Source organism: Bos javanicus, chromosome 10, assembly GCF_032452875.1.
Source record: "Bos javanicus breed banteng chromosome 10, ARS-OSU_banteng_1.0, whole genome shotgun sequence".
Taxonomy (NCBI): Eukaryota; Metazoa; Chordata; class Mammalia; order Artiodactyla; family Bovidae; genus Bos; species Bos javanicus.
The window spans coordinates 52669929-52697705 of record NC_083877.1 but is presented as its reverse complement, the minus strand read 5'-3'; the positions used below and the strand labels follow the sequence as shown (position 1 = coordinate 52697705).

The 27777-nt window shown below is 36.0% G+C and overlaps 1 protein-coding gene across 7 annotated transcripts in view; it reads left to right on the top strand.

Annotated features, from left to right (window-relative positions):
• TCF12 (transcription factor 12) overlaps nt 1–27777 on the top strand; it is a 392889-nt gene that overhangs the window by 265213 nt on the left and 99899 nt on the right. For all 7 annotated transcript variants that reach the window (XM_061431178.1, XM_061431177.1, XM_061431176.1 and 4 more), the window contains one exon: nt 7680–7744. In XM_061431178.1, coding sequence (XP_061287162.1) covers nt 7680–7744 — 65 coding nt within the window. The remainder of the gene's footprint in view (nt 1–7679; nt 7745–27777) is intronic.

The window sequence follows — 27777 nt, the reverse complement described above, 5'->3', positions numbered from 1 at the left end:
TTCCACAAGGTGTGTTCTCTTGACTGGCATAGCAATTGATTTTTTAAATTGTTTAAAACATACACACACAAACAAATCCCCTCATTGGCCACACAGAACAATCTTGCAGGATGTTTTTATGCAATTTCTAATATTGTCCAACTTGTTTATTCTTACAGATATGAAACTGAGGCCCAGAAAGACATGAAAAGAATAAATATTTTTCTAAAAGGCACTTCAGACAAGAGTAACATCATCATGTGCTCTTTGTGAGAACTAAAAGCAGTTGAGTGAAACCAGCATAACTACGTTGTTCTCATATCCAGAGCCAACCTTGGGAGTAGCTGGGCTTTGCTGCCAATCATTTGGGGGATGATTTGTTGTTGGTCCCTTTTTTCATTAGGAATACATTTCACATCCAGTGCTAAATCAGTTGATTGGTAGAAGCTGCTTGGAAGGCTCAAAAGAGAAAAAAAATCATCTATTTGGGATCTGCCAAGTGTCTGCATATATGATCAGAATATAAGAATTGTGTCCTAAACCTCCACTGTAAAGTAGGGTAGTATAAAAGAATGTTAAGAATTTGGTGTCAGACAACCCTGCATTGTAGATCTTTCAATTCTTTGACTTCGGGCAAATTATTTTTCCTCATTAGTGAAATGGGGATTTAATAGTACCTCCCTCAGTGGGTCAGAACAATTAAAGCCATCCCTAGCTTTCATCTGGCTTATTTCAGTAGTCTTCTAAGTGGTCTTCCTGTTTTCACACTTGTTCCCTCATAGTGTATTCTCCACACAGCAGCCACAGTGATGGATGTGGAGAATAAAGTGTGGATCATCTTTTCAGTAGAACAGTTCTGAAGTTGATTGGACATCCCAATAGAAAAAAACTTGTTCCTTGACCTTTTAGCAGCATACAAAAAAAAAAAACAAAGTCTGATTTAAGTGTGTGAAAGATTAAGCCTTTAAAAGAAAGCTTAGAGAAACAGATTCCTAACCTTGGAATAGCAGAGATTCTTAAATAGTGCACACACCAAAGAATGTTAATCATATAGGGAAAGATGGACAGATTGGACTATTTTAAAATGAAGAATTTCTGTTTGTCAAAAGACACCATTATGAGAGTGAATAGGCAAGCTACATAAAATATATAGATACAGTAAAATGTCTTGTATGAAATATGTGTACTCCTACAAATCAGTAAGACAAACAATGCAGTAAGGAAAAAGTGAGCAAAATTGTGAATGATCGTTTTATAGTAAAATACCCAAATGTCCAATAAACATGAACTCATTGTGATTCACCAGTAGTAACTTGACTGCTAAAAATATCTATTTTTAGGTCTTCTGCATTAATAAATTTGCAACAAAAGAGCTAATTGTTCCACACATCTCTTTACAAATAAGAAAAACTGGAATGTCATATTATTTTCTGCAGAGTTTTTATTTCACTGTTGGAAATTCTATTTTCTTAGTGTTATCCTTCAACAGCCCCCACTTTGGCTTTTTAGTGTTATTCTTAAACTGTGAGTGATACAAAATAGAAGGCAATCCTCATGGACCTTTTTTTCATGACACTTTTTATGTTCAAAGTAGTACTGCTTTGGGCAGGAGTTGGAGTAGGTAACCTCTGAAGTCTCACTGAAAAATTAATCTCTGATCCTGGGAAAGATCATGTGGTCTTATTTAGTATTCACGATTACTGGGAAATGACGTAGGTGTCCTTTAATTCACCTGCACTTCACGGAGTTTCCAAAATTGGAGTTTACTTTTACCCTGCTGAAAATCTGAACCCTTTTAAACCAGGGTTCCCAAAATTGGGTGTGGCGCATTCCACCAACATAAATGATCTCCCAAGAGGATTCCTGTCATTTCAACTCTTTCCTCCACTCCTCTGGGAGTGGACATGCCTTCAATTTTTGAAGTGGAGTTAGCGTTAGAAATTTCTGGTCTTGTTCTTCCTACCTCTCTTTTCTGGGGCTTCCAAGTACTTAGCATAAATTCAGATAGGTTCAGGTAATGTGATGAATCAAAGATGAAATTTAAAATACTTTTTAAAGGAAATGAAATCCTGCATTTACATCTAGAAAAATCACTTGTATAAGTACAGAATAGGAAGGCTTGGTTTAACAGTGTTTCGGCTTTCTTTTTTTAAAAGTCTAATTTGTGCCCAACGAGGTAGTATGACTTTAAAAAAGCCAGTGTATTCTGGACTGTAGTTACGGCATAATTAAATTCCAGTAGAGGTGTAGAGGAAGGCACATTTCCTTGTTTCTCTTTTGTTGTGTCTTTTTACATTTCCTTGTCTCTTTGCCGTTTTGTGTTTTCAGTCTGTACCTTTCTACTCTTTTTTTCTTTTTTCTCTTGCTGATTAGGGGGAAATAGCATTTAATTGCTTTTGAAAAAAAAATCAGTGACTGTACAATGAAAGATGGGGTCCTCTGTTTATATTTGGTTCTCACCACACTAGAAACTCCCAAGACTAGCTAGATTTTCATTCTTTAGCCCTTCAGTAAAGAAAACATGTTCAACTCGGTATTTGATTGACTTGTTCAATCAGTGCATATCACTTTTATCCCTGAGACTGATTGTTCTCACAGCCTACAGATAGCGTGATCTGGGTCTAAATGGAAACCAATTTGACAATGCTTAAGCTTTATGTAGGGCAAAACACAGCTTATTTCCCAGACCCCTTTTGTTGGAAAGTCACTTGCCTAAAAGGCTATATTGCCAGTCTGCTCAGAAGACCCTTCTTCTGTGCTCAGAAGATCCTTCTGTAAAATGGGTGGGTGGTTTCATCTCTACTTTTAGTGTAACTATGCATGCTGAATCACTTCAGCTGTGTCTGACTCTTTGTGACCCTATGGGCTGTAGCCCTCCAGGCTCCTCTGTCCATGAGGTTTTTCTGGCAAGAATAATGGAGTGGGTTGTCATGCCCTCCTCCAGTTAGCTCCCACATTGCAGGCAAATTCTTTACCAGCTGAGCCACAATGGAAGCCCAATACTGTAGTGGGTAGCCTATCCCTTCTCCAGCGGATCTTCCCAACCCAGGAATCGAACCAGGGTCTCCTGCATTGCAGGGAGATTCTTTACCAACTGAGCAATCAGGGAAGCCCTGAGTATTACCAGATGGTGTCTATTACTTCATTCAGGTTTGAATATGACTCTCCTTCCTTGTTCAGTAGCCCTTATGGATTGTGTTAGCCCCAGACAATTCTCTGTCCATTCCTCTAGAACCACTTAGTATGTTTTGGATCTGGATCTCAAGACACCTGACCTTAATTGTGAAACTTGTTTTTCATCCAGTTAGGCTATAAGCTTTTCTGCTTATTGACACCTATTAAGGGCACAGGCTTTCTCTCAGAGTGATTAACCCATAAATGTTTGATGGAATTTATCAAACTCAGATTCTTCTATCTAGTCAACTCCTGCATATTTGTGCTTGGGTTGGGGAAGAATGGGAAGGTAAACTTGCCTGTCCTCAGCCTCAGCTTGACTGCTGATTATGTCCTGTGCCAAAAGAATATAGGTGAAACGATCTTTTGAAGAGTTCTTTTATAGACTAATATTAACATTAGTTTATGTTTCTGGAGTTTAGGCAAGCAGTGGAGAGTTTCAACTTGCTGTTAAAACATGTATGTTACTCCTAGGGAACAAGATGACTTAGAATTTTTTTTTTTAATCCAAGAAAATTTGTTACAGTAATGACTGTTTCTAATAGTTTATATATCTTTCACAAACACCTGGGTAAAATAATGTCTTGAATCGGTAATTTGCGTTTTCTTAAACAGTAGTTATAAATCCTATCCAAATTATTGAAAATCTTCTGTCATGTCTTGAACATTTCTGTTTGGGGTCAGAAAATACTGAGGCTGATTAATGTATAATATACCATACAAGTCTAAATAAAAAGCTTTTGCACACAAAATATTTATGAAATACGTGTTGGGTTCAATATACAAATATATATGTAAATGCATATCTTTCAATAATATGTTTCTCTTCCACTAGTGTTGGGGTTCTTAAAGTGAGTCCAGAGACTCTCAAAATGGAAGCAAAATCAGTGAACTTGGACAGAAAAAGAATTGTTATTTTCCTAGTCTCCAAGTGAAATTTAGCATTTCCTTAAATGAGGAGTGCTAATGAGGAATTTCCTTGAATGAGGGTAGCAAAAGAGACCTGATAGTATTTATGATTTTTGTCACCAATAGGATAGATATTCTCATTAGCATAATATAGTTGTTGCAGATATCTTAAATTGTCATTTGTGATTTGAAATTACCATTGTTAATAGGCCTACTTCTAGATCTTGTACTTAATGTGTTAATAATAAGGTATTACTATGCAGCACATTTGTTTAATATTTTAATAACATTAGATTACTTTTAATAGTACATATCATGCTTTATACTTTTAAAAACATTATTCTGAAGAGTAGTTCTGGGTTCAGGATGGGGATCACATATACACCCATGGCTGATTCATGTCAATGTATGGCAAAACCACTACAATATTGTAATTAGCCTCCAATTAAAATAAATAAATTTTAAAAATAATAAATGAACAAAAAGTAATAAACAGACTATGTATAAGAAAGAACATAAAACCAGTGAGAAGAGTGGCATTATTATTTTTTTAAATGAAGAGTAGTTATACCAAAGAGGCCCATGGTTCATACATACCCACACGTAAATAAAACCCCTCTACTAGAATATCTCAGTAAAATTTTGGTGATATTTTTAATAGGTATTTCAAAGGAAATGAGATATATGTTGTTACTAGTAGTTCTTAAATTGTAATCAGAAGTTTTTGTTCTTTATCAGACATCTAAGATAAAATAAAAAGACATAGGATTCATTTTACTTCTTGAAGAGTGTTCTTATGAAAAGTAATTTTGTAAGAATTAAAGATTATTGTCTTTTAAATCTCAGACATGATATGTGTTATTATATTTCAGGAGTACCCAGATTTCTAAAGTCCCTAAGAAATAAATAGTTTTAACAAGTTAAAGGTGAACTAAAATGTATTTATATTTTGAATATCATTTGAATAGGATACGTGTCATTTTAAAAACAAGCTCTCAACTTTCCATTTTAGAGGAAACTTTACTTTGAAGTTATGGGCTAGTATTAAATGACTTTCATTCTTTCTGGTTTGAATTTCCTCTGTGAAAGGAAGAAGTTTAAAAATTTAAATCGGTATAGGAAGTAAATTTTAAAACTTGACATTATTTTTAAACAGTCTTTATCTAATGGGTAGCTTCCACACAGATATTAAGATTGCATTTGAAATCTGTACTTTATTTTTAAAAAAGACCTAATATTTCTCATTCTGTTTCCTTGTCCACCTCAACAATTAAAAAAAAAAAATCCTTACTAGTACAGTTGCAGAGAAGGCAATGGCACCCCACTCCAGTACTCTTGCCTGGAAAATCCCATGGATGGAGGAGCCTGGTAGGCTGCAGTCCATGGGGTCGCTGAGGGTTGGACACGACTGAGCGACTTCACTTTCATACATTGGAGAAGGAAATGGCAACCCACTCCAGTGTTCTTGCCTGGAGAATCCCAGGGACGGGGGAGCCAGGTGGGCTGCCATCTATGGGGTCGCACAGAGTCGAACACGACGGAAGCGACGCAGCAGCAGCAGTACAGTTGAATGAAAGTATAACAGTTATTTAGTTTTAAGTCCTTACTGTTTAAAATAATGTATAAGGAAGAATTTGCAAGGTAAAAAGGACTTAGTGACTATTTCAACTAATAATAAGTTGATAGTGTATTGTCATGAATGACAAGTCATTGGAACTTGTTTTTAAAAAAAAAAAAACTTTATGGTATTGGTTTAAAATGTTACTGTCTCCCAGTTCTGTCCTGCTAGGTATATGACATCATCTTGGTTCAACAGGGAAGGGTGTGTGTCAGACTTGAAAATATATAATCCTTTAAGAATTTCATGAAGCAGGTTTCAAGAGCTGAAATGTAGAATCCAAAACTGTAAGATATTATTTTGACTTACATAAGTAGTCTTACTTGTAAAGGATACATTTAAAGAGTTACAGATGTTTTCATCTTTAATTTCATATATTTTGCCAATTAAAATTCTTTATATAGAGCGTATTACTTGGTGGTGAGAATGAGGCAAATAAACCGCATTAATTAACCTGTTTTCATAAATCATGTAATTTTTATGTGTTGGCCTGTAATAGGTACTTCATCAGTAGTAAACAGTAAGTGCTTCTTAAGACATATTCTAGTGGGCTCAGAAATTATATCCTTAATTATTAAAGTATTTTCTAATAACTTGCTTTGTTATTACAAGAATTGTTTTGTGTATCTAAAGGTTCAGTAGATGCCAAGTTCAGAGTTCTAAGATTTCTGTATCAGTTGGCCAGTTGAGTATGTCAGTAGCATGCATACATCAGTGAAAATGATCAAATATTAATACATGCATCTCTTAAGTTTTTTAAAAATTGTGTACCATATCAGTAAACAATTTTGAGCATGTCAACTATGTGTGGAGTTTTATTTAATTAATAAACTATAGTTTTATATAATCATGAGCCAATATCTCATTGTGTAGTGCACAGTTATGGTGAAGTTCATATAGCCTCAGTAACTTTAAATATTTCGGGTAACTTGTCAGATTTAATTTTTTTTATACTTGAAACAGAGAAAAAGAATTAGCTCTTCCATTATCATTGTTTATTTGTATTGCCATTTTTTATATTAACATCAAATTGTGATCCTTGCAGAAATCTTTTTAAGCAATGTGTCTATTTGTGAGAGAGCGTTTAGTTTAAAACTATACACTAATTGAAAATTCACTTTACTAAACCTACTAAGCTCCTGTGTATTAAAAAGCAAATTAGCACTGCTGTCAGTTGTCAGCACTTTGAGACATCTGCTCTCCCTCTAGTGCTGGCCTATACCATTCCTGACACTTGGCCATCAGCTTTGGAACTGCAGATATAATCCCAACAGAATTCTAATTCTTTTCTGGGAAGGGTATACATCTGCATGAAAACTTCAGAGAAAGGTAATGCATAGTTGAATGTGTTCATCCTTTAATCCAGCAGTTCCACTTCTTTGTGTCTATCCTGAGAAACTCTTCTGTATGTGTACAATATGTACAAGGATATTTGTTTAAGCAGTCTTCATGGTAACAACAGAAAAAGTAGAAACTGTTTTTCTGTTTTTCAGTAGGAAAATAGATCAACTGTCCTTTTTATTTGTATATTGGGACATTTATAGCAGCAAAAATGAGTGAACTAGATGTCTTATCTTTAATGTATATCTCAGGTTATATACCATGTAATCCCACCTGTTTAAATGTATTAAACACAGATAGTAATGTGTATTGTTTGAATACATAAATATATGCTAATAGATTCAAAATATACATGGGAATCATATACCAGTTTTATGGTAGTGGTTACCTTTGAGTCTGGGGTAAGATGTGCACTATATCGATAATGTTTTAATTTTGGAGAGAGATGGGGAAGATGTTGAGTCTGAAGCAATCCATTCTTTTGAATTTTTTTTTTCATTTTGTCACATGACTGAAACAGCAGTAAGCTATTCAGATTTTGTTTATTGGATTTTATATTCTTGTTTATCATTTGTTCTCATAAATGGTCTAGAAGTTGAATTGATTGTGTGTCAGTCATTAAAGATTTCTATATAAAGTTACTTTCTTTGTTTTACAGGAAAAACGTCAGAGAGAGGCTCATTTTCCCTGTACAGCAGAGATACTGGATTACCAGGCTGTCAAGTAAGTTAATAAATACAAAATCAGTGAGATAATTTCTTAACATGTAAATAAAGACGTTAACAGATGAGGTGGAAATTCATCCAGTTTATTTCACCCTTTTTATGCATTTAATTTGTGACTAAATGTAGTGGGGTTTTAGTAATTAAACATTTTCTTTCTGCTCCTCTGTTTGAAATGGTTTCCATTCCATGGTTCACCAAACTGTATTTCTCTATCGTCAAAAGAATTTCATAACTCACCTCCATTTTAACTGGAGGCAAAGTACCAGTTACCTTCCTACCATTTTCCAAAATGCTGATTTCTGAAGATGATGTCTGTTTATTTCCTCATAAAAAGAACAGTGTTGCTGGTAAACTACAAGAAGAACATGAAATTGCTCCGTGAGGCTTGACTGTCTTGTGTTAAACTTACTAATGTTGGAAGTATTTTCATCATAATCTGTTACTAAACTCAGGTCCAGCTGTTTTCTACTTGAAAATCAATACCTGAGGAGCAGGTTTTGGTAGAAAGGAAAGTTGCTTTTGATCAGAAAGTTGACAATCTGGGGAGAAGGCAGACTTGAATCCCCCTGCCAAAACCAATTCTGAAGATGCTGTTCGACCATGATGGTTTATAAAGGGGGAAGAAGGGGGGAATTAATTTCAGTTAATCATTGAGATGAGGAATCAGAGTCATTGCCATTCTCCACTGCATGTAGTTTTGTTGACTTCTTGTGATCTTTCTTTAGAGGCAGTCTTTTTTTTGGTCACAGGACATCATGTGAGATATTAATTCCCTGACCAGGAGTCAAACACCTGCCCCCTGCAATGGGAGCATGGAATCTTAACCACTGTACTCCTAGGGAAGTACCTTAGATGTTATCCTGTTCACAAGTTTGTTCATAGAGTTTGTCCATGAGATTACTAAAGGGGAAGCTAGGGAGGAGGTCTCATGGTCATCTGTTACTTATTCTTCATCATCATTGATCTATGGAAAGAACCAGCAGGTGAGGCAAGGTATTTTATGATCAACACATGTATACCTGTGGCGGATTCATTTTGATATTTGGCAAAACTAAAACTAATACAATTATGTAAAGTTTAAAAAAAAAAAAAAAAAAAAAGATCAAAAGATTTGAAAACTGCTTGGGCCAAAGATAAGCAGAGCATGACAGGTGCCTGGTTTAAAGGTAGTTATAATATAGCTCTGCTAGTTATAATATAGCTTTGCTAAAGTGACAAGACACAAAGGATTTCCTGCTGAGGACAATTTCTTGAAAAGACCTCCTTGCAAATCTGCAGTGAAACCATTTTGAGTTTCCTCCGGTCTCTTTGACTTGGAAATGTTCTTTCAATTCTTCATATTCCTTAGCATGTTGCATTTCTACTAATGGCCATTTCCTCTGCTTTTTCCCCCACATCTTTACACTGACAATCCTAAATATACAGTTTGCCTGCAGATTCCCATCAGAATCAAGCCAAAAAGCATACAAAGGAAAGGCAGAATACATTTAAGTGTTTTCTGCTGTCTGCATGCCTTTCATAAGACCCACCTTAACTTTAGACATGGGTACTTAACTGTCACAGGGAAAATGAAAAGTAAAGTGAAAGTGTTAAATCGTTCCGCTGTGTCCAACTCTTTGAGACCCATGGTTTGTAGCCCGCCAGGCTCCTCTGTCCATGTAATTCTCCAGGCAAGAATACTGGAGTGGTTTGTCATTCCCTTCTCCAGGAGATCTTCCTGATACTACTTCATTTAGTAACTATCCCATAGTTGTGCCATTCAGAATCAGAATACCTGTGTTCAGATCTCATATCTGAGTTACTGACCTGTGGTTCTAAGACAAGTCACTTAACCTTAAGTACACTCTCTGTGTTGACTTCTTCATTTGGAAAACAGAATTAGTGATTTTTTCCCCATGTATGTAAGTCTCAGAAGGCTAAACTGAAAATGAAAATATTTTGCAAAATGAATGTACCTTTTAAAATGTTTTCAATTCATATAACCCACCAAAAACAGCTATTCTGAGTCCTTAATATTATTTTTAAGAGACCAAGAAAATTGAGAACCATTTGTCTAATGTTAACACTACTTATAAACTTGAAAATAAAAACTATTGTAAGCTCTTTGAAACTACAACTATTAAATTATTGTTAATGCTTATATTAATGAGTTTTCACTTAGTTTTTTTTATACTCCCTTACCAAAGGTATCACTATTTAGTTAGAATCAATGGTTAGCTCCATTTATGTAATTCTCCAATTTTGCAAAAATGAATCTTAACTTTTTACCAATGATTAATATGTTATACCAGATTTAATTCTCATATCAAAACAATTATTTAAACCTAGATGCATAGCATTCTAATAACAATTGTTATCATTTACTGAGCACTAACTGAGCCAGGCATTGAATTACACATTTAATGCCCCTCTGTTTTTTTCTGTAGTTCCCCAACCAGGAATTGAACCCAGGCCAGCTTGGCAGTGAAAGCCTAATCACTAGGTAACCAGAGAACTCCCACGTTTAATTCTTTTAACAGCATCTATTTTTGCAGGTTAGAAATTGAGTGTTCTCCATAGGTATTTTGTAATTTCCTCAGAGCCATACATTTAGCAAGTGGTAGGCCTTCTAAACTCATGCTTGTTACTGTAGAATTTCTTACTTCCCTCTCATTTTAATTTGTTTGGTCAAGGAGGGGCCTGAGAACTTGTATTTTTAATACGTGCCTCAGGTGATTTTAATTCCCATGAACTGGGGATTATGCTTTGAGAACCCCAGTTCATCTGTATACCCCAAATGTAAGCATATATGGAGTATTAAAAAAGGAACTACAAGATCATTGTTTAATAATTATCCTATGTTGGAGAGATCAGGCTGGCCCATGGAAAAGAGAAGGAGGTTATGGGAATATATAAAATAATGATATTGCTGTATCAGGAAGTTTTATAGATATTCAAATCAGGAAAATATTTGCTTTTGAAGAATTCACAGAAGCAATGCTTGAGCCCCAAAAAGAAAGTCCAAAATTGAGCACAGAGAAGATAATACTGCAACAAGAGTAAACAACGTCAGTGAAGACTGGAGGTCTCTAAGTAAAAGGTTTCCTTACTGTAAATGGAACAATGGCTTTGCTATTTATTACTGTTACTTAACTCTGACTATGCTACAGTTGCTGGGAGAAGTTACCGTGGATCACACCAGCTGATTTGAGGCCTAAGTAGTAAATTCAGGAAATTCAAGAGTTTAAAAAAGTATATTACTCCCATTCAAAAAAAAAAAAAACCCTGTATTTCAAACAGTACTTACTATAATGGGTCAAAGAAAAAAAAAATACATGAAAACAATTGGCTGCCATTTTGTCTTACCTGTTCACAAGCAACATAATAATCTTAATCACACAATGATAATAGAGGAAAATATAGTGGCTACAAAATATTACACAAATATATCTGAACACCACTTTGAAACCATTTTTTCTCAACAAAATCCCCAAGGAACATTAACTTTGCTATTAATGTACATAAAATGCTGCTGACATACTGCAAAATTCAGGCTAATTTAATAGTGCCTGATGGGCCTTACTTCATGTAAAGATGATGTAATAATATGTTGCTAAATGAGTCTGCTCATATTACCTTCACAGCAATTGCATAACTGATGAGCCATTAAAAGGAAACCGATGTTGCAGTATTACTGGAAACATTGATAGATCATTCTGCAATTGAATTTTTTTTAAAATTTAACATAGAGCATAGAAGCCAACATCTTTATTAACAGTAGGTATGGGGGCAATAAATTGGGAGATTGGGATTGAGATATACACACTACTATATATAGATAACTAATAAGGACCTATAGCATAGGGAACTCTACTGAATACTATATAATGACCTATATGGGAAAAGAATATAAAAAAGAGTGGATATATGTATATGTATAACTGATTCACTTTGCTGTATACCTGAAACTAACCCAAGATTGTAAATCCAACTATATTCCAATAAAAATTAACTGTCAAGAAAAACTCAATTGATATAATATTTTAATAACTGCTACCATGAAATGAAAAATTCTTTTTATGATTATGACTATTTGTCATTGATACCTCTTAAACAAGTATTTATTCAAAGTGCTCAGCCTAGAAGAGGCAGTGTCTTGTGTTTTTTCCCCAAGAGATTTAATTTTCATCAGAGTTAAGATATTTACCCTTGAAAAAATAGCAATTAACTTTCAAAACTCAGTTAACAGTTATTTAGAAATTTACCCATACCATTTGTTTCTTTACCATTTTCTTTTTCCATTATAATCAATCCCATTATATACCACATTTGATTATGATAAAATGATGAGTCAATACATAAAGAAACAATGATAAACTGTGTATACATCTAATAACAGAGCTTCAAAATGAAGGGAAAAATAATTGGTACAATTAAAGAGAGAGATTCATAATCATACTTGAAGATTTGAATACCTCTGTCTCAGCAGTTGACAGAATAACTAGACAGAAACTTAGTAAAGACATAGAACTAAATGAACCACTGTAAACTACTTTGACCTAATTGATACTTATAAAATTCTGTTCCCAACAACTGACTAATATAAATTCCTTTCAAGGGTAGATGTTACACTTGACAGGATTGAACCATATGCTGATCTTTAAATCAATGTCAATAAATTGAAAAAGCTTAAAATCATACAAAGTATTTTTTCTGACCACAAAAGAATTAAATTAGAAGTCAGTAAGATACCTAGAAAAATGCCAAATATTTGGAATGACACGGGCTGTTTCATTTAGACATGGACATGTCTAAATAACCCATGATTTTGAAAAGAAATCAGAAGGGAATTTAGAAAGTATTCCTAAGTAAATTATAATGAAATAAGATAACAAAATTTGTTAATGCAATTAAAGCAGTGCCTTGAAGAAAATGTATAGCTCTGAATACTTGTATTCAAGAAGATTGCAGTGCATGACCTGAGGTTCTGCCCTTTGAAGTGAGAAAAAGAAGGGAGAAAGCAGTACAAATAAGAGCAGTAAAAGTGTAATATTACACAAATAATAGAAAAAGCTAATGAAGCCAAAATTTGGTTATTTGAAAAGATCCATGAAATGAATAACTGCTAGCTAGACTAATTAATGTGGGACAGGGAGGTGAGGAAAGAACAGCCAGTTACCAGTATCTGAAGTGGCAGACAGCTTATCACTGTAGGTCATATATACATTAAAAGAATAATAAGAAAGTGTTAGGAATAAGTTAATGAATTTGAAACTTAGGTGAAACAAGCAAATTTCTTAAAAATTACTTACTGAAAGGGGACAAGATGAAGCACGGGTTTGAATAGCTCTACCTCAGAGGATGAGATGACTGTATGGCATCACCGACTCGATGGACATGAGTTTGAATGAACTCTGGGAGTTGGTGATGGACAGGGAGGCCTGGCGTGCTGCAGTTCATGGGGTCACAAAGAGTCGGACACGACTGAGCAACTGAACTGAACTGAACTGAATATCTATTAATGCAAGTGAATTCATCTCAATTTTTTTACAGAAAAAGTTTGAGGGTCATATAGTTTCATTGGTGAATTCTTGCAGATGCTGAGGGGGAAAATTAATACCAATCATACACAAACTGTTTTAGAAAATAGATGACAAGGGAACACTTTGCACCTCATTTTATAAGGTGAACAACACCCTGGTACTCAAAATGCACATGGTGTATGTACCAGTGGTGAAAGAGTAGCTTAATTGTTGAAAATCAACATTGAAAATCAGTCATTTTCGTTCAGCACATTAACAGAACTAAGGAGAAAAATATTTTGAAAGATTTAGAAAAAGTATTCAACAAAATCAAATATTCATAATAAAACCTCTCAGGAAACTAAGCACAGATAGGTGCTTCCTCAGTTTGATAAAAAGACTTGTATGAAAGATCTCTAGCTGTTAAGTGTAACAGCATGCTTAAAGGTGAAAGACTAAATGTTTTCTTCCTGTTAGGAACAAGGTAAGAATTTCTATTCTTACTACCTGGATTTTGTATTCTAGTGAGTGTAATAAGAAAAGGGATAAGAATTGGAAAGGAATAAATTCAGCTGAATTGGCAGATGGTATGTCTGTGTACATAAGTCATAAAGAATCATCAAGAAAACTTCTAGAACTGATACATACTTTTAGCTAGGTCACAGCTTACATAGCCAGTCTAAAAAACAATTAGATTTCTATATACTAACAGTGAACAATTAGAAAATGAAACTATCAAAGCAGTATTGTTTAAAATGGGACCTAATCAAACTTATAAGCTTTTGCACATCAAAGGAACCTATAAGAAAAAATGAAAAGACAACCTATGGAATGGGAGAAAAATATTTGCAAATGATCTGACACACAAGGGCTTAATCTCCAAAATATACAAACAGCTCTTACAAGTCAATGAAAGAAAAACAAACAACCCAACTGAAAAATGGACAGAAGACCATAATACACATTTCTCCAGGGAAGACTTACAGATGCCCACTAGGCACATGAAAAGATGCTCAACGTCACTAATTATTAGAGGAATGCAAATGAGAGCTTCAGTGAAGTACCACCTCACACTGGTCAGAATGAGCATCATTTAAAAGTCTGCAAATAACATGCTGGATCAGGTGTGGAGAAAAGGGACATGGTGGGAATGTAAGTCGTACAGCAAACTATGGAAAACAGTATGGAGGTCCCTCAGAAAACTAAAAATAGATTACCATATGATCCAGCAATCCCACTTGTGGGCATATACTTGGACCAAGCTATAATTCAGAAAGATACATGCACCCCCGTATTAGCAGCAAGTGCCTGCTATTTATGGAATACTACTCAACCATAAAGAAGAATGAAATAATGCCATTTGCAGCAACATGGATGCACCTAAAGATTATCGTACTAAGTGAAGTAAGTCAGAAAGAGAAAGACAAATACCATTTGATATCACTTATATGGAGAATCTAAAATATGACACAAATGCACCTATCTATGAAACAGGAAAAGACTCACAAGAGAATAGTGATTGCCAAGGGGAGGAAACGGGGAGAAAGACATGGACTGGCAGTTTAGGGTTGGTAGATGTAAACTGTTACATTTAGAATAGATAAACAGCAGGGTCCTCATGTATAGCTCAGGGAACTATTATCCTGTGATAAGCTGTAAAGGAAAAGAATATTTAAAAAAGAATGTATATGTGTGTAACTGAGTCACTGTGTTACACAGCAGAGATTGGCGTTACACTGTAAATCAGGTATACTTCAGTTAAAAAACTATTATTTATAGTCACATCAAAAAGTATAAAATACTAAGGGATAAATTTAATAGATTATAAGGCTTCAGCAATAAAAACTATAAAATATTGCTGATGGAAATCAAACAAGATCTAAATAAATAAGTATACTGTGTTTATGATTTGGAAGACAATATCATTTAGATTTTAGTTCCAGTGGGCTATAGATTTAATGCAATCCCAGTCAGACTCCCAATAGGCTCTTTATAATATTGACAAGATTATTGTCAGATATTGACAAGATTATTTAAAAGTTGGTTCGAAAAAGTATAGGATTAATAAGAGCCAGAATAGTCTTTGAAAAGAAGAAAGGAGGAAGGACTTTACCTGGCTTTAAGACTTCCTGTGAAGTGAAAGTCGCTCAATCGTGTCTGACTCTTTGCGACCCCATGGACTATGCAGTCCATGGAATTCTCCAGGCCAGAATACTGGAGTGGGTAGCCTATCCCTTCTCCAGGGGATCTTCCGGACCCAGGGATCAAACCCAGGTCTCCCGCATTGCAGGCAGATTCTTTACCAGCTGAGCCACAAGGGAAGCCCAAGACTTCCTGTAAAGCAATAGTAATCAAGATGGTGTAGTTTTCTTATAAAGACTGACAAATAGATCATGGAACAGAATATAGAGTCCAAAAAGAGACCCATACCTATATGGAAAATGATGTTTGATAAGAGCATTCTAGCAATTCAGTAAGAAAGAAACATCTCTTTTTTAATATATTGTGCTGGAACACTATATCAATATTGAGGGGGGAAGTCCTTCAATTCTTAACTTAGTTCATTTGCTTTTGTTGTTTTAGTTGCTAAATTATGTCCAACTCTTGCAACACCATGGACTGTAGCTTGCCAGGCTCCCCTGATCATGAGATTTCCTAGGCAAGAATACTGCAGTGGGCTGGCCATTTCCTTCTCCAGGGGATCTTCCCAACCCAGGGATTGAACCCGCATCTCCTGCATTGCAGGTGGTTTTTTTACCACTGAATCACAAGGAAGCCCTACCTTATTTCATAGATGTAAATTTGAGATAAATATGAGCTAAAATAATAAGCTGCAAGGGAAAAATATAGATTAATATATCACTTCAAGACAAAATTTTTTTCATAAGATACAGAAAGTATAGAACATGAAAGAAAATTGATGAATTGAACTTAATTAAAATTTAAAACTTGTGTTCTTTCCAGAACACCATCAAGAAAAGGAAAAGAGAAGCCACAGAATAAGAGAAAGTATTAGCAACAAGGACTTAAGTGTAGACTATGTAATTATCCCTCATAACTCAGTAATAAGAAAGAAGCAATCTAATTTTCAGAGTAGACATTTACAAAAGATATACAAATGAGCACTCAGCACATTAAAAAATGCTCCATATTACTAGCTTTCAGGCACATGAAAATTAAAACCACAGTGACATGGTAATACACAACTACCAGAATAGCTGAAGTTTATTTTTTAAATTTTTTTATTGAAATATAGTTGACTTACAATATTATGCCAGTCTCTGATAACAAAGTGACTCAGTTATAGACATGTTTGCATTCTTTTTATATTTTCCATTATGGTTTGTTACAGGATATTGAATATAGTTTCCTCTGCTATATATTAGGACCTTGTACAGAATAACTAAAAAAATTTAAAGCTAAATTTAAATTGCTAATTGGACTGTAAAATGGTATGACTTTAAAAAACTATTTGACAGGTTCTTAAAGTTAAATATTCATCTACCCCATGACTCAACAGTTTTGTTCCCAGGTGTTTTTCCAGAAAAAGTTGTTCATCAAAAGCTTTCATCAAAAATGTTCATAGCAGTGGCTTCCCTGATGATCTAATGGCTAAGATTCCATGTTTCCACTGCAGGAAGTGCAGGTTTGATCCTCGGTAAGAGAAGCTCTGCATGCTGCAAGATGCAACTAAAAAAAAAATATTTGTGGCGGCTTATTCATTATAACGTAAAACGGGAAATACCACAGATGTTCATCAACAGGAGAGTAGATAAATGACCTGTATTATGTTCACACATTGAATGCTATTCAACAAAAAAAATGGAATGAACTAATGAATTCATAGACTTCCCCAATGGCTCAGCAGGTAAAGAGTCCACCTGCAATTGAGGAGACACAGGAGGTGCAGGTTCAATCCCTGGGTCAGGAAGATCCCCTGGAGGAGGAAATGGCAGCCCACTACAGTGTTCTTAACTGGAAAATCCCATGGACAGAGGAGTCTGGTGGGCTACAGTGCCCAAAGAGTTGGACACAACTGAGCGATTCACAACAACAATGATTTCATAATGTTACACTGAGTGAAAGAGACCAAATCTTAAAAATACTCTGTCTCTCCATTTATATGAACAACAATAATAGGCAAAACTCCTGTGTTGATAAAAAAAAAAAAAAATCAAATCAGTGGTTGCCACTGGAAGTTCTCCTGTGATGGTAACATTTCTGAGGTGATAGAAACATCTTGTGTCTTAATATGCATTCATCAGAACTGACTGAGTGACACTTAAGATCTGAACATTTTATTGTATGTGAAAAACAGCTTAGTTTTTGTTTGTTTGTTTGTTTAATGAAAACTAGTTATTTACAGTAGCAGCTAAGAAACTTTATTTAAATACTTTAGGAGTAAATGTTAAAAGATATACAAGACCACTGAAAACTGCCAAATTACTAAACATTGCTTGGAGAAATTTTTAAAGACCTCAGCAAATGCAGAAATGTACCATGTTCATGAATAGGAAGACAATATTCTTAAAGTGTTAATTCTTAGATTGATGTGTAGATTGGATATAATCCCAGGTAAAATATCTGTTTCTGCTTTATTGACTATGCCAAAGCCTTTGACTGTGTGATCACCACAAACTGGAAAATTCTTCAAGAGATGGGAATACTGGACCACCTGACCTGCCTCTTGAGAAATCTGTTTGCAGATCAGGAAGCAACAGCTAGAACTGGACATGGAACAACAGACTGAATCCAGATAGGGAAACGAGTACGTCAAGGCTGTATATTGTCACCCTGCTTAAGAAACGCTGGACTGGATGAAGCACAAGCTGGAATCAAGATTGCCGGGAGAAATACCAATAGCCTCAGATATGCAGATGACACCACCCTTATGGCAGAAAGTGAAGAACTAAAGAGCCTCTTGAGGAAAGTGAAAGAGGAGTGAAAAAGTTGGCTTAAAGTTCAAATTCAGAAAACTAAGATCGTGGCATCTGGTCCCATCACTTCATGGCAAATAGATGGGGAAAACAGTGGAAACAGTGGCTAGTTTTATTTTGGGGGGCCCTAACATCACTGCAGATGGTGACTGCAGCCATGAAATTAAAAGACACTTGCTCCTTGGAAGGAAAGTTATGACCAACCTAGACAGCATATTAAAAAGCAGAGGCATTACTTTGTCAACAAAGGTCCATCTAATCAAAGCAATGGTTTTTCCAGTAGTCATGTATGGATGTGAGAGTTGGACTATAAAGAAAGGTGAGCGCTGAAGAATTGATGCTTTTGAACCGTGGTGTTGGAGAAGACTCTTGGGAGTCCCTTAAACTGCAAGGAGAGCCAGCCAGTCCGTCCTAAAATAAATTAGTCCTGAATATTCATTGGAAGGACTGATGTTGAAACTGAAACTCCAATACTTTGGCCACCTGGTGCGAAGAACGGACTCAATTGAAGAGACCCTGATGCTGGGAAAGATTGAAGGCAGGAGTAGAAGGGGATGATAGAGGATAAGATGGTTGGATGGCATCACCTACTTGATGGACATGAGTATGAGTAAACTCCAGGAGTTGGTGATGAACAGGGAGGCCTGGCGTGCTGCAGTCCATGAGGACAAAGAGTTGAACAAGACTCTTTGTCCGCAAAGAGCAACTAGACTGAACTGAAAACCCCACCAAGATTTTTTGTGTTTGCATAGGTATTTACAAGCTAATTTTTAAATTGTTTGGAAATACAAATGACCTAGAGTACCCAAAGCAGTGTGGAAAAGTGAAGAACAAAGCTGGAAAATTTATGCTGCTGGACTCTATTTAACATAAGACTTAGCACAAAGCCGGAGAAGGCAATGGCACCCCACTCCAGTACTCTTGCCCGAAGAATCCCATGGATGGAGGAGCCTGGTAGGCTGCAGTCCATGGGGTCACTAAGAGTCGGACACAACTGAGCGACTTCACTTTCACTTTTTACTTTCATGCATTGGAGAAGGAAATGGCAACCCACTCCAGTGTTCTTGCCTGGAGAATCCCAGGGATGGTGGAGCCTGGTGGGCTGCCATCTCTAGGGTCGCACAGAGTCGGACACGACTGAAGCGACTTAGCAGCAGCAGCACGAAGCTGTCATAATTAAATAGCACCATACTGCTGTGACTGAGAAATGTTACACTGGAGCAGAGTAAAGCCCAGCAGTGCACCCACACTTAACGCAGTTCATTTGATTTTTAACAGTGTTTGCCAAAGAATTCCAATGGAAAAAGGAAAGATTTTTTTTTTAAAGGGTGCACTAACAAATGGATATTCCTATGGATAATTACGAATGTTAGTCTTTCTCCTACACTAAAAGCAGAAGTTTTACAAGGTGGATCTAGACCTAAATGTAAAAGCTAAAATTACAAAGCTTTAAGAGAAAAACAGAAGAGAATCTCTCTTCAATTAGGGGATAAGCAAAACTTTCTTCCATAGACTACACAGAAAACTACAAAGAAAGAAAATGATAAACTTCATCAAAATTAAAGACTTCTGCTTTTTAAAAAGCATAGGTTTAAAAAAAGAAGACTGTACATGTAACAAAGGATGGGTATCCAGGATATAAAAAGGACTCCTACAACTCTATAAGGCTTTCAAAGGCTTCTACAGTTTTTCTTTTTATGACAGGGTTAACTACAGTCAAACAAATTTCCAGTCCCTTCTAGATCAGTAAGTATGGTAATTAATAGAATCATTTTAGTTGGTGACATGACTATAAGCTGTTATATAAAATATACCTGTGTTGTAGCTACCTCTTTCTTTTTCTTCCTTCCTCCCCTCGCTTCCCTAGTAACTTTTTTTTTAAGGACAGGTTTCCTTTGCCCATGACAACTGACAGTTTTGGAGACTGAACAGTTTACTTGATGAGATGATTTCTGACAGCACAGTTATAGAAAATCCCTAAAGAATGAGACCAATGGAGTAATTATCTAGCCTAAGATATCCATAAGTATATTTTTTAAAGTCTTCATTCTATAGGGGAGGAAAGTTTTTTTCAATCCTCTTAAGGTTCCTGATTGGATCTGAAAAGCAAACTGACAAAGATTAACAGGAGAAGAGCTTACAAATTTATTTAATATAAGTTCTGCATAAATGGGAGCCTTTATAAGGGATGAAAACTAAAAGAAACAGACCTATGTACTTTCTTTTCATGCTAGGATTGACGAAGAATAGGCGATTATGGATTAATATGATGTATATTAAGGAGTATGAGGTAATTGTAAACTGGGGGAAACTTAGTAAAGCCTGTTTGTTAGGATTCTTCTTGACATCCCTATTTTTTGAACATAAGGATGCTTCTTTTCTCTGGTTGTAGGGAGTACACATCTCACATGAGGAGAGACTGTTTCAGGAATATCAGGTTAGGGTCAGGATGAGGGCATTAGAATGACCTTCCTGCTTCAGTTTCCCAAACTCCTCAGCTTAAAATACTCAGTATGTCATAGTACCGTATTTGGGGGTGTTGGATCCTGAACTCTGGCTTCCCTCATGGCTGATTGGTAAATAACCCACCTGCAATGCTGGAAACACAATTTCGATCCCTGGGTCAGGAAGATCCCCTGAAGAAGGAAGTGGCAACCCACTCCAGTATTCTTGCCTGGGAAATCCCATGGACAGAGGAGCCTGGAGGGCTATAGTTCATGGGGTCACAAAAGAGTCAGACATGACTTAGTGACTAAACAACAATGACAATCCTGAATTCCTTCTTTCTTTTATTCCTAAAATTAGGTTTTTAAGTTGTTAAGATGGAATTTTTAATGCATTTTAAATTATTTCATTGTCCTAAATTGTTTAATCTCTAGATATAGTTTGGTTTGGGGTAGTTCTTTTATAGATTTCTATGAATTTAAATTCCTAAAGTATTTAGATGAATTGCTTTATTTCAGTTGTGCTTTTAATCAAATAATAGGAGTTTTCACTGATTTAATAGGACCTGTTATACAGATCTATATCCCACAGCAGTAATGTGTTCATTATATTTTAACATTTTATTGACCAGTTTTTTTTTTTCAATGTGTATTTGTTTTTTTTTTAATAAAAATAATCTCTTATTCTCTAAGGACTATTGTGTCCTTAGAAATTATACATTTCCAATTCACAAAAATTTATTACCACTTCTGTTTTATGCAGACCAAATTCACTTACAATTTAAATACTTCATCTTTTTTCTCATACTTCTTTCTTATTGGGTTAAAAAATGTCAAAAAAAAAAAAAAAAGACAACTTCACACATTATAAAACTTGTATAAAAGATACAGAATCTTATCAATAAGTATTTGCTTATTTTTTCATATGAAGGGAACTGGGCCAGGCAACAGAATAAAAGAATTGGTATTAATCTTTAGGAAGCTTACAAACTAATTGCGAAGACCAACTATATACACACAAAATTAACTAAAAAGATCCATATTAAATCTCAAGTAGCATAGATATAAGAACTCAGAAGAGAAAGGAATGTGATATTGATACAGAGAAGATTTTGCAAAGAAAGTATAAAACTCTTAAGATCTTCGTTGGATACAATTTGACAGGGTTAACAGGAGAACATCTTGGGCAAAGAGAAAATATGACTTACAAAATAGAGACAGTAGTATTCTACACATTGTATTGTTTTCCTTGATTTTCTCCCGGAAAAACTATCCACTTTGTGAAGGCAGTCAGTGGCTTCTTGTTTATTACTTCCAGGTCCTCCCTCTGTGCCTGATAGACAAGAAGCTATCAGTGAATACCTTTTGAACAAATGTATTTGGAATGAAAAAAGAAGAGAGTGTGTTTTCTCAGAATAGTAGCATTTTAGCTTGGCTTGAATGGAATGTTTAGGGAAAAGGTGTAAGATGTTTTAACTAAAAGGATGATGCTTGAATACCTAAACAAAGATTAAGGGTTTGGGATTGGACACATGGCACGATTAAAAAAATACAGGTGTTTCTTAGAAAAGTTAAGCTGTGGGTTTACGATTTACAAGAGAATTTATAAAATGGCAACAAGGAAACTATTTGAAATTATATTACTCTAGGCTACATATCTGGGGAAGGCAATGGCACCCCACTCCAGTACTCTTGCCTGGAAAATCCCATGGATGGAGGAGCCTGGTGGGCTGCAGTCCATGGGGTCGCTGAGAGTCGGACATGACTGAGCGACTTCACTTTCACTTTTCACTTTCATGCATTGGAGCAGGAAATGGCAACCCACTCCAGTGTTCTTGCCTGGAGAATCCCAGGGACAGGGGAGCCTGGTGGGCTGCCATCTATGGGGTCGCACAGAGTTGGACACGACTGAAGCGACTTAGCAGTAGCAGCAGCAATAGGCTACATATCAAGAACAGTGGGATGAGTAGTTTAGATAGATCTTAGTTACATTACAACAGCACATTGCAGGTGTTAAGAGATAATTTTTTAAAAATAAAATCATGACTTTTGTGTAGATATAAAAATGAACAGGTATACAGATTTTATCTCATCGGTGAAGAAATCTGTAAGGTATTAGAACCAGTTCAAAGGAAAATCCAAAAACAGACACATTCATTGATCAAAATTATGGAAATTAATATTCAAATAGAGGAAAAACTTTTTTTTTTTCCTTTGGAGGAGGGTGGTAGAGCTGTTGAGGGTGGAGAAATGTTATTCATCTCTTTACTGGACAGGATTTTTTTCAGATATACATATAAGAATTATTTTTCATTGCTACAAGTTATCTACAATTTAAAGAGTTGTAAAATAGCTCCCATAGAATGAGAGTCAGATAACCTAGATATTGTATGCTCTAGACCAGGGGCCAGCAAACTACAGCTTCCAGCCAAATATCTCTACCACTTTGGTTTTTTGTGGATGGTTTTATCAGAACATACCATGTTTATTCATTTATGCATTGGCTATGGTTTCTTTTTGGCTTCTAAAGTGGAGTTGAGTAATTAGAACAGAGACAGTATGGCCCACAAAAGTTAAATGTTTTCTATTCCAGTCCTTAACTGAACGGACCGTACTACAGATAATGCATAATATTCCTCAAAGGTATATGTTTCTGACAATGAAGCAAATCGGGGTTTTCATATAGAGCCAATCCTATAGAGCCAAACATGTAGAGCCAAGACTACTGTTTCCCCTAGAGGATTAATTAAAGCTAGTTGTTTAAAAGGGCATGTTGGATGTTTTTTAACATAACAAACCTAATTATAGGGACCTTAGCTTTAGGCTAAATTATTAGAACATGTTTAGAACAAGGAAGTTGATATTGTATACCATTCTGAGCAAATTATTTCTAAATAGGCATAAGTAAACATACCTATTCAGAGAAGAATTTGCAAATATTAAAGTAACTTGCAACTCTAGCATATAGAGAATGATTGAAGGACAGAAAGCTATTTAGTTTTAAGAAGAGAGGACACCAGTAATTTGAAAAGCATCTTCAGATATTTGAAGCATAATTTGGCTTGTTCTGTAATTTTTAAGGTTAAAACTTTGGACAAAGTAATTCTGATTTTTAACTTAGTATGAGAAGGAATGTTCTCCTAGAATGAAATGAAATGAAACTTGCTCAGTCCTGTCTGACTCTTTGGGAACCCGTGGACTGTAGCCTGCCAGGCTTCTCTGTCTATGGAATTCTCCAGGCAGGAATGCTGGGGTGGATAGCCATTCCCTTCTCCAGGGGATCTTCCTGAGCCAGGGATTGAACCTGGGTCTCCTGCATTGCAGGCAAATTCTTGACCATCTGAGCTACCAAAGAACCCAGTCATAGAGGATGGAATATTCCAACCTTGGTAAATAATGACTTCCCTCTCAGTGGCTGTATTTAAGCAGAAGCTAGATATTTGCTTTACTGAAAATTTTAAGCTAGAGGGATTAGAGCATCTGTTGTTTGATTGAAATAAAAGACTTTAAAATTTTCTTCTAATTCCATGAGCTCTCTAGTGACAAGTGAAAAGCTTTCCAAGTGGCATTGATGATCCCTCTGAGGTTGGAGACCAGAAATTACTACCAACATTCATCTACATGATTTTATATCAATACATGTTCTAATTTCCCTACCAGTATTGATTGAGGAATGCTATCATTTTGTCAGAAGACTGACTTAATGCATGTACAGTAGTAAGGAATGGGAATTTTATTACTAGATTTTCCACTAGGACTGGGATGGTTTTTGGTCCAAATCAGAGCTTTCTCTTTTTATCAGACTAACAATTACTGAATTTCTAAACTTGTTTTTCCTTTTCTGAGGCCATTTATTGAGTTCTCTTAACCAGTTTTTCTGAGGTTTTTCTGAACTGCTAACTCATTTGGGGGAGTATCCCTTTGGACCATAACAGAGATTTGGCTTCTGCTGGTACCTTTGAGGGCAGCATTTCTTTTGGAAATATCAGCAAGGTGATTTCCCTCAGCTTCCAGCAAATCCAGTTTAGAATGCCCCATAATCTTGATGAAACTAAAGTGGCAGGTAAAACTATTGCATCCAGTAATCCCTAAACCTAGGGGACATTTTAAATGTTATTTCTGGTTGAAGTAAAAAAGCCATGTTGCTTCTGCATTTAAAAATCATGAGGTACTCTGAACGCATGTCTGCTGTCATTACAAATATTGGCAACTCTGTCCTTGGCTAAAGTACAAGGCCAGGTAAGAGCATGTAACTCTGTTGGGCCTGGACAAATGGGAATAGGTTGAAAGACAGTAACTCTTGAGGTTCACTAGAGAGCTTCACTGTTTGAGCTGTCTCAGTATTCTGAAGCACAGGCTGCTTTATAGTAGTTGAGTTGAGCAGTACTGAAAGAGATTCAGCCCAAGTATTAAGAAACATTTCTCCCAAGATGATTAGAGGGGAGAATTGGGGAAAGCCCCTGTAGTTCCTCCCATTGAGAATTGGCAAGGTGTTGGAAAAGCTCATTAGAGAGCTAAAGGTGCTAAAAGTACTTAATGTCTTTTTCAGTGTTCTTCCTTTTTATAATAATAACAAAAACGAGGAGGGCTTTTATTTTATTTAGGAACTTTGATTTGCTACACTTGAAGATCAGTAATTTTGTTGGTTTCCCTTTTATGTGGTTTGTCTAGAGTGCAAGAGAGCTGGTTATCAGATTATCTAAATCTGGAGTGGACATAATTTCCCATTCTATTCTGGCCTCTTTTAGTAGAAGGAAAAGGTCCTGCTTTAGCCTGTTTTAGAGTTAAAAGCTCCTTAGGTGGAATCAACATATGAAGGAAAACTAGAATTGTCTTTTTAAACAATTTGAAGTCAGTTGTAATGGTCATAAAGAGGTTCATCATATTTTTGTGTACAAATCTGAATTTTATTCTAGTCAACAGGATTTGGAAAAGCCCCAGGAATTGCTTGATGAAGTCACTTAGAGATTGCCTTAGCCTCATGATTTAATAAATGAGTTAGTGGCCTGGACTTCCAGAGACCTTTTTGTAATTCCAGAGACCTTTTAAGATTTTCCCAATTAATAGTTTTCAGTACTGAGTCTGGCCTTCAGTGACAAGTATAAAAACTAGCTGATATAATTACAGAAACCAGGTTGATAAGTTTGATTGACTATATTAAATTCCTCTGCAAACCTGTGAAGATCTTTAGTTACTTTGGAAAAGTATTTGGTGGTGGCTCCCAATTCAGCTTTGGTCCAGGGAATATAAGAAATTAGCCTCTGGACCTCAGAAGGCTTAATTTTAAAGGGATGAGTTCTGACAAGTTCAGAAGAAAAGGGAGTAGGGAGAGTTTCTGAGCAAAAGGGAAATTTGACAAGTATTACCTTAAAATCTTATTTTGCACAGAGGCCATTTCAGACTTCTGATCATAGTGGGAAGCCTCAGAATACCAATTAAAACAGGTTTTCCACTCAGTTCTCAAAATTTTTGAGCTGTTGTCAAATTCAGTTTTAAGGAAATTAAAGTTGGGGATTTCATATGTTTTCCATAATAACAATTACATTTGGTCAGATTGGTCCATTTAGTTTAAAATGTGCCTGAGGAGGGTTTTTAAACATAAAATCTCTGGATTTCTTATGAGGTGGTAATCTAAATATTATAAAAATATTTAAATAACTGGGATCCCATTCCTCAGGTTTTTCTCTGACGTAAAAGAAAAATTTTCACACTGCCCAACCACCAAGCAAACTTATATCATCCAGTTCTAAGGAAACAGCTTTATCCTGGAGGAGCCCAGCCAGTCAGTCAGTCAGTCAGTTCAGTTGCTCAGTCGTGTCCAGCTCTTTGTGAACCCATGAACTGCAGCACGCCAGGCCTCCCTGTCTATCACCAACTCCCAAGGTTTACCAAAACTCATGTCCATTGAGTCGGTGATGCCATCCAACCATCTCATCTTCCATTGTCCCCTTCTCCTCCTGCCCTCAATCTTTCCCAGCATCAGAGTCTCTTCAAATGAGTCAGCTGTTCGCATCAGGTGGCCAAAGTATTGGAGTTTCAGCTTCAACATAAGTCCTTCCAATGAACACCCAGGACTGATCTCCTTTAGGATGGACTGATTGGATCTCCTTGCAGTCCAAGGAACTCTAAAGAGTCTTTCCAACACCACAGTTCAAAAGCATCAATTCTTCGGTACTCAGCTTTCTTTATAGTCCAACTCTCACATCCATACATGACTATTGGAAAAACCATAGCCTTGACTAGACTGGCCTTTGTTGACAAAGTAATGTCTCTGTTTTCGAATATGCTGTCTAGGTTGGTCATAACTTTCCTTCCAAGGAGTAAGCGTCTTTTAATTTCATGACTGCAGTCATCATCTGCAGTGATTTGGGAGCCCCAAAAATAAAGCCAGCCACTGTTTCCACTGTTTTCCCATCTATTTGCCATGAAGTGATGGGACCGGATGCCATGATCTTCGTTTTCTGAATGTTGAGCTTTAAGCCAACTTTTTCACTCTCCTCTTTCATCAAGAGGCTCTTTAGTTCTTCTTCACTTTCTGCCATAAGGGTGGTGTCATCTGCATATCTGAGGTTTTTTATATTTCTCCCAGCAGTCTTGATTCCAGCTTGTGCTTCTTCCAGCCCAGCGTTTCTCTTGATGTACTCTGCATATAAGTTAAATAAGCAGGGTGACAATATACAGCCTTGACATACTCCTTTTCCTATTTGGAACCAGTCTGTTGTTCCATTTCCAGTTCTAACTGTTGCTTCCTGACCTGCATATAGGTTTCTCAAGAGGCAGGTCAGGTGGTCTGGTATTCCCATCTCTTTCAGAATTTTCCACAGTTTATTGTGATCCATACAGTCAAAGGCTTTGGCATAGTCAATAAAGCAGAAATAGATGTTTTTCTGGAACTCTCTTGCTTTTTTGATGATCCAGCAGATGTTGGCAATTTGATTTCTGATTCTTCTGCCTTTTCTAAAACCAACTTGAACATCTGGAAGTTCACAGTTCACGTATTGCTGAAACCTGGCTTGGAGAATTTTGAGCATTACTTTACTAGCATGTGAGATGAGTGCAATTGTGTACTCATAGGAAGGGGCCAGTGGCTGAACTGATGTGGTTTCAGTGAAGCAGCTCCTCTTACCAAAGCAGTGGGTGGACGGCTTC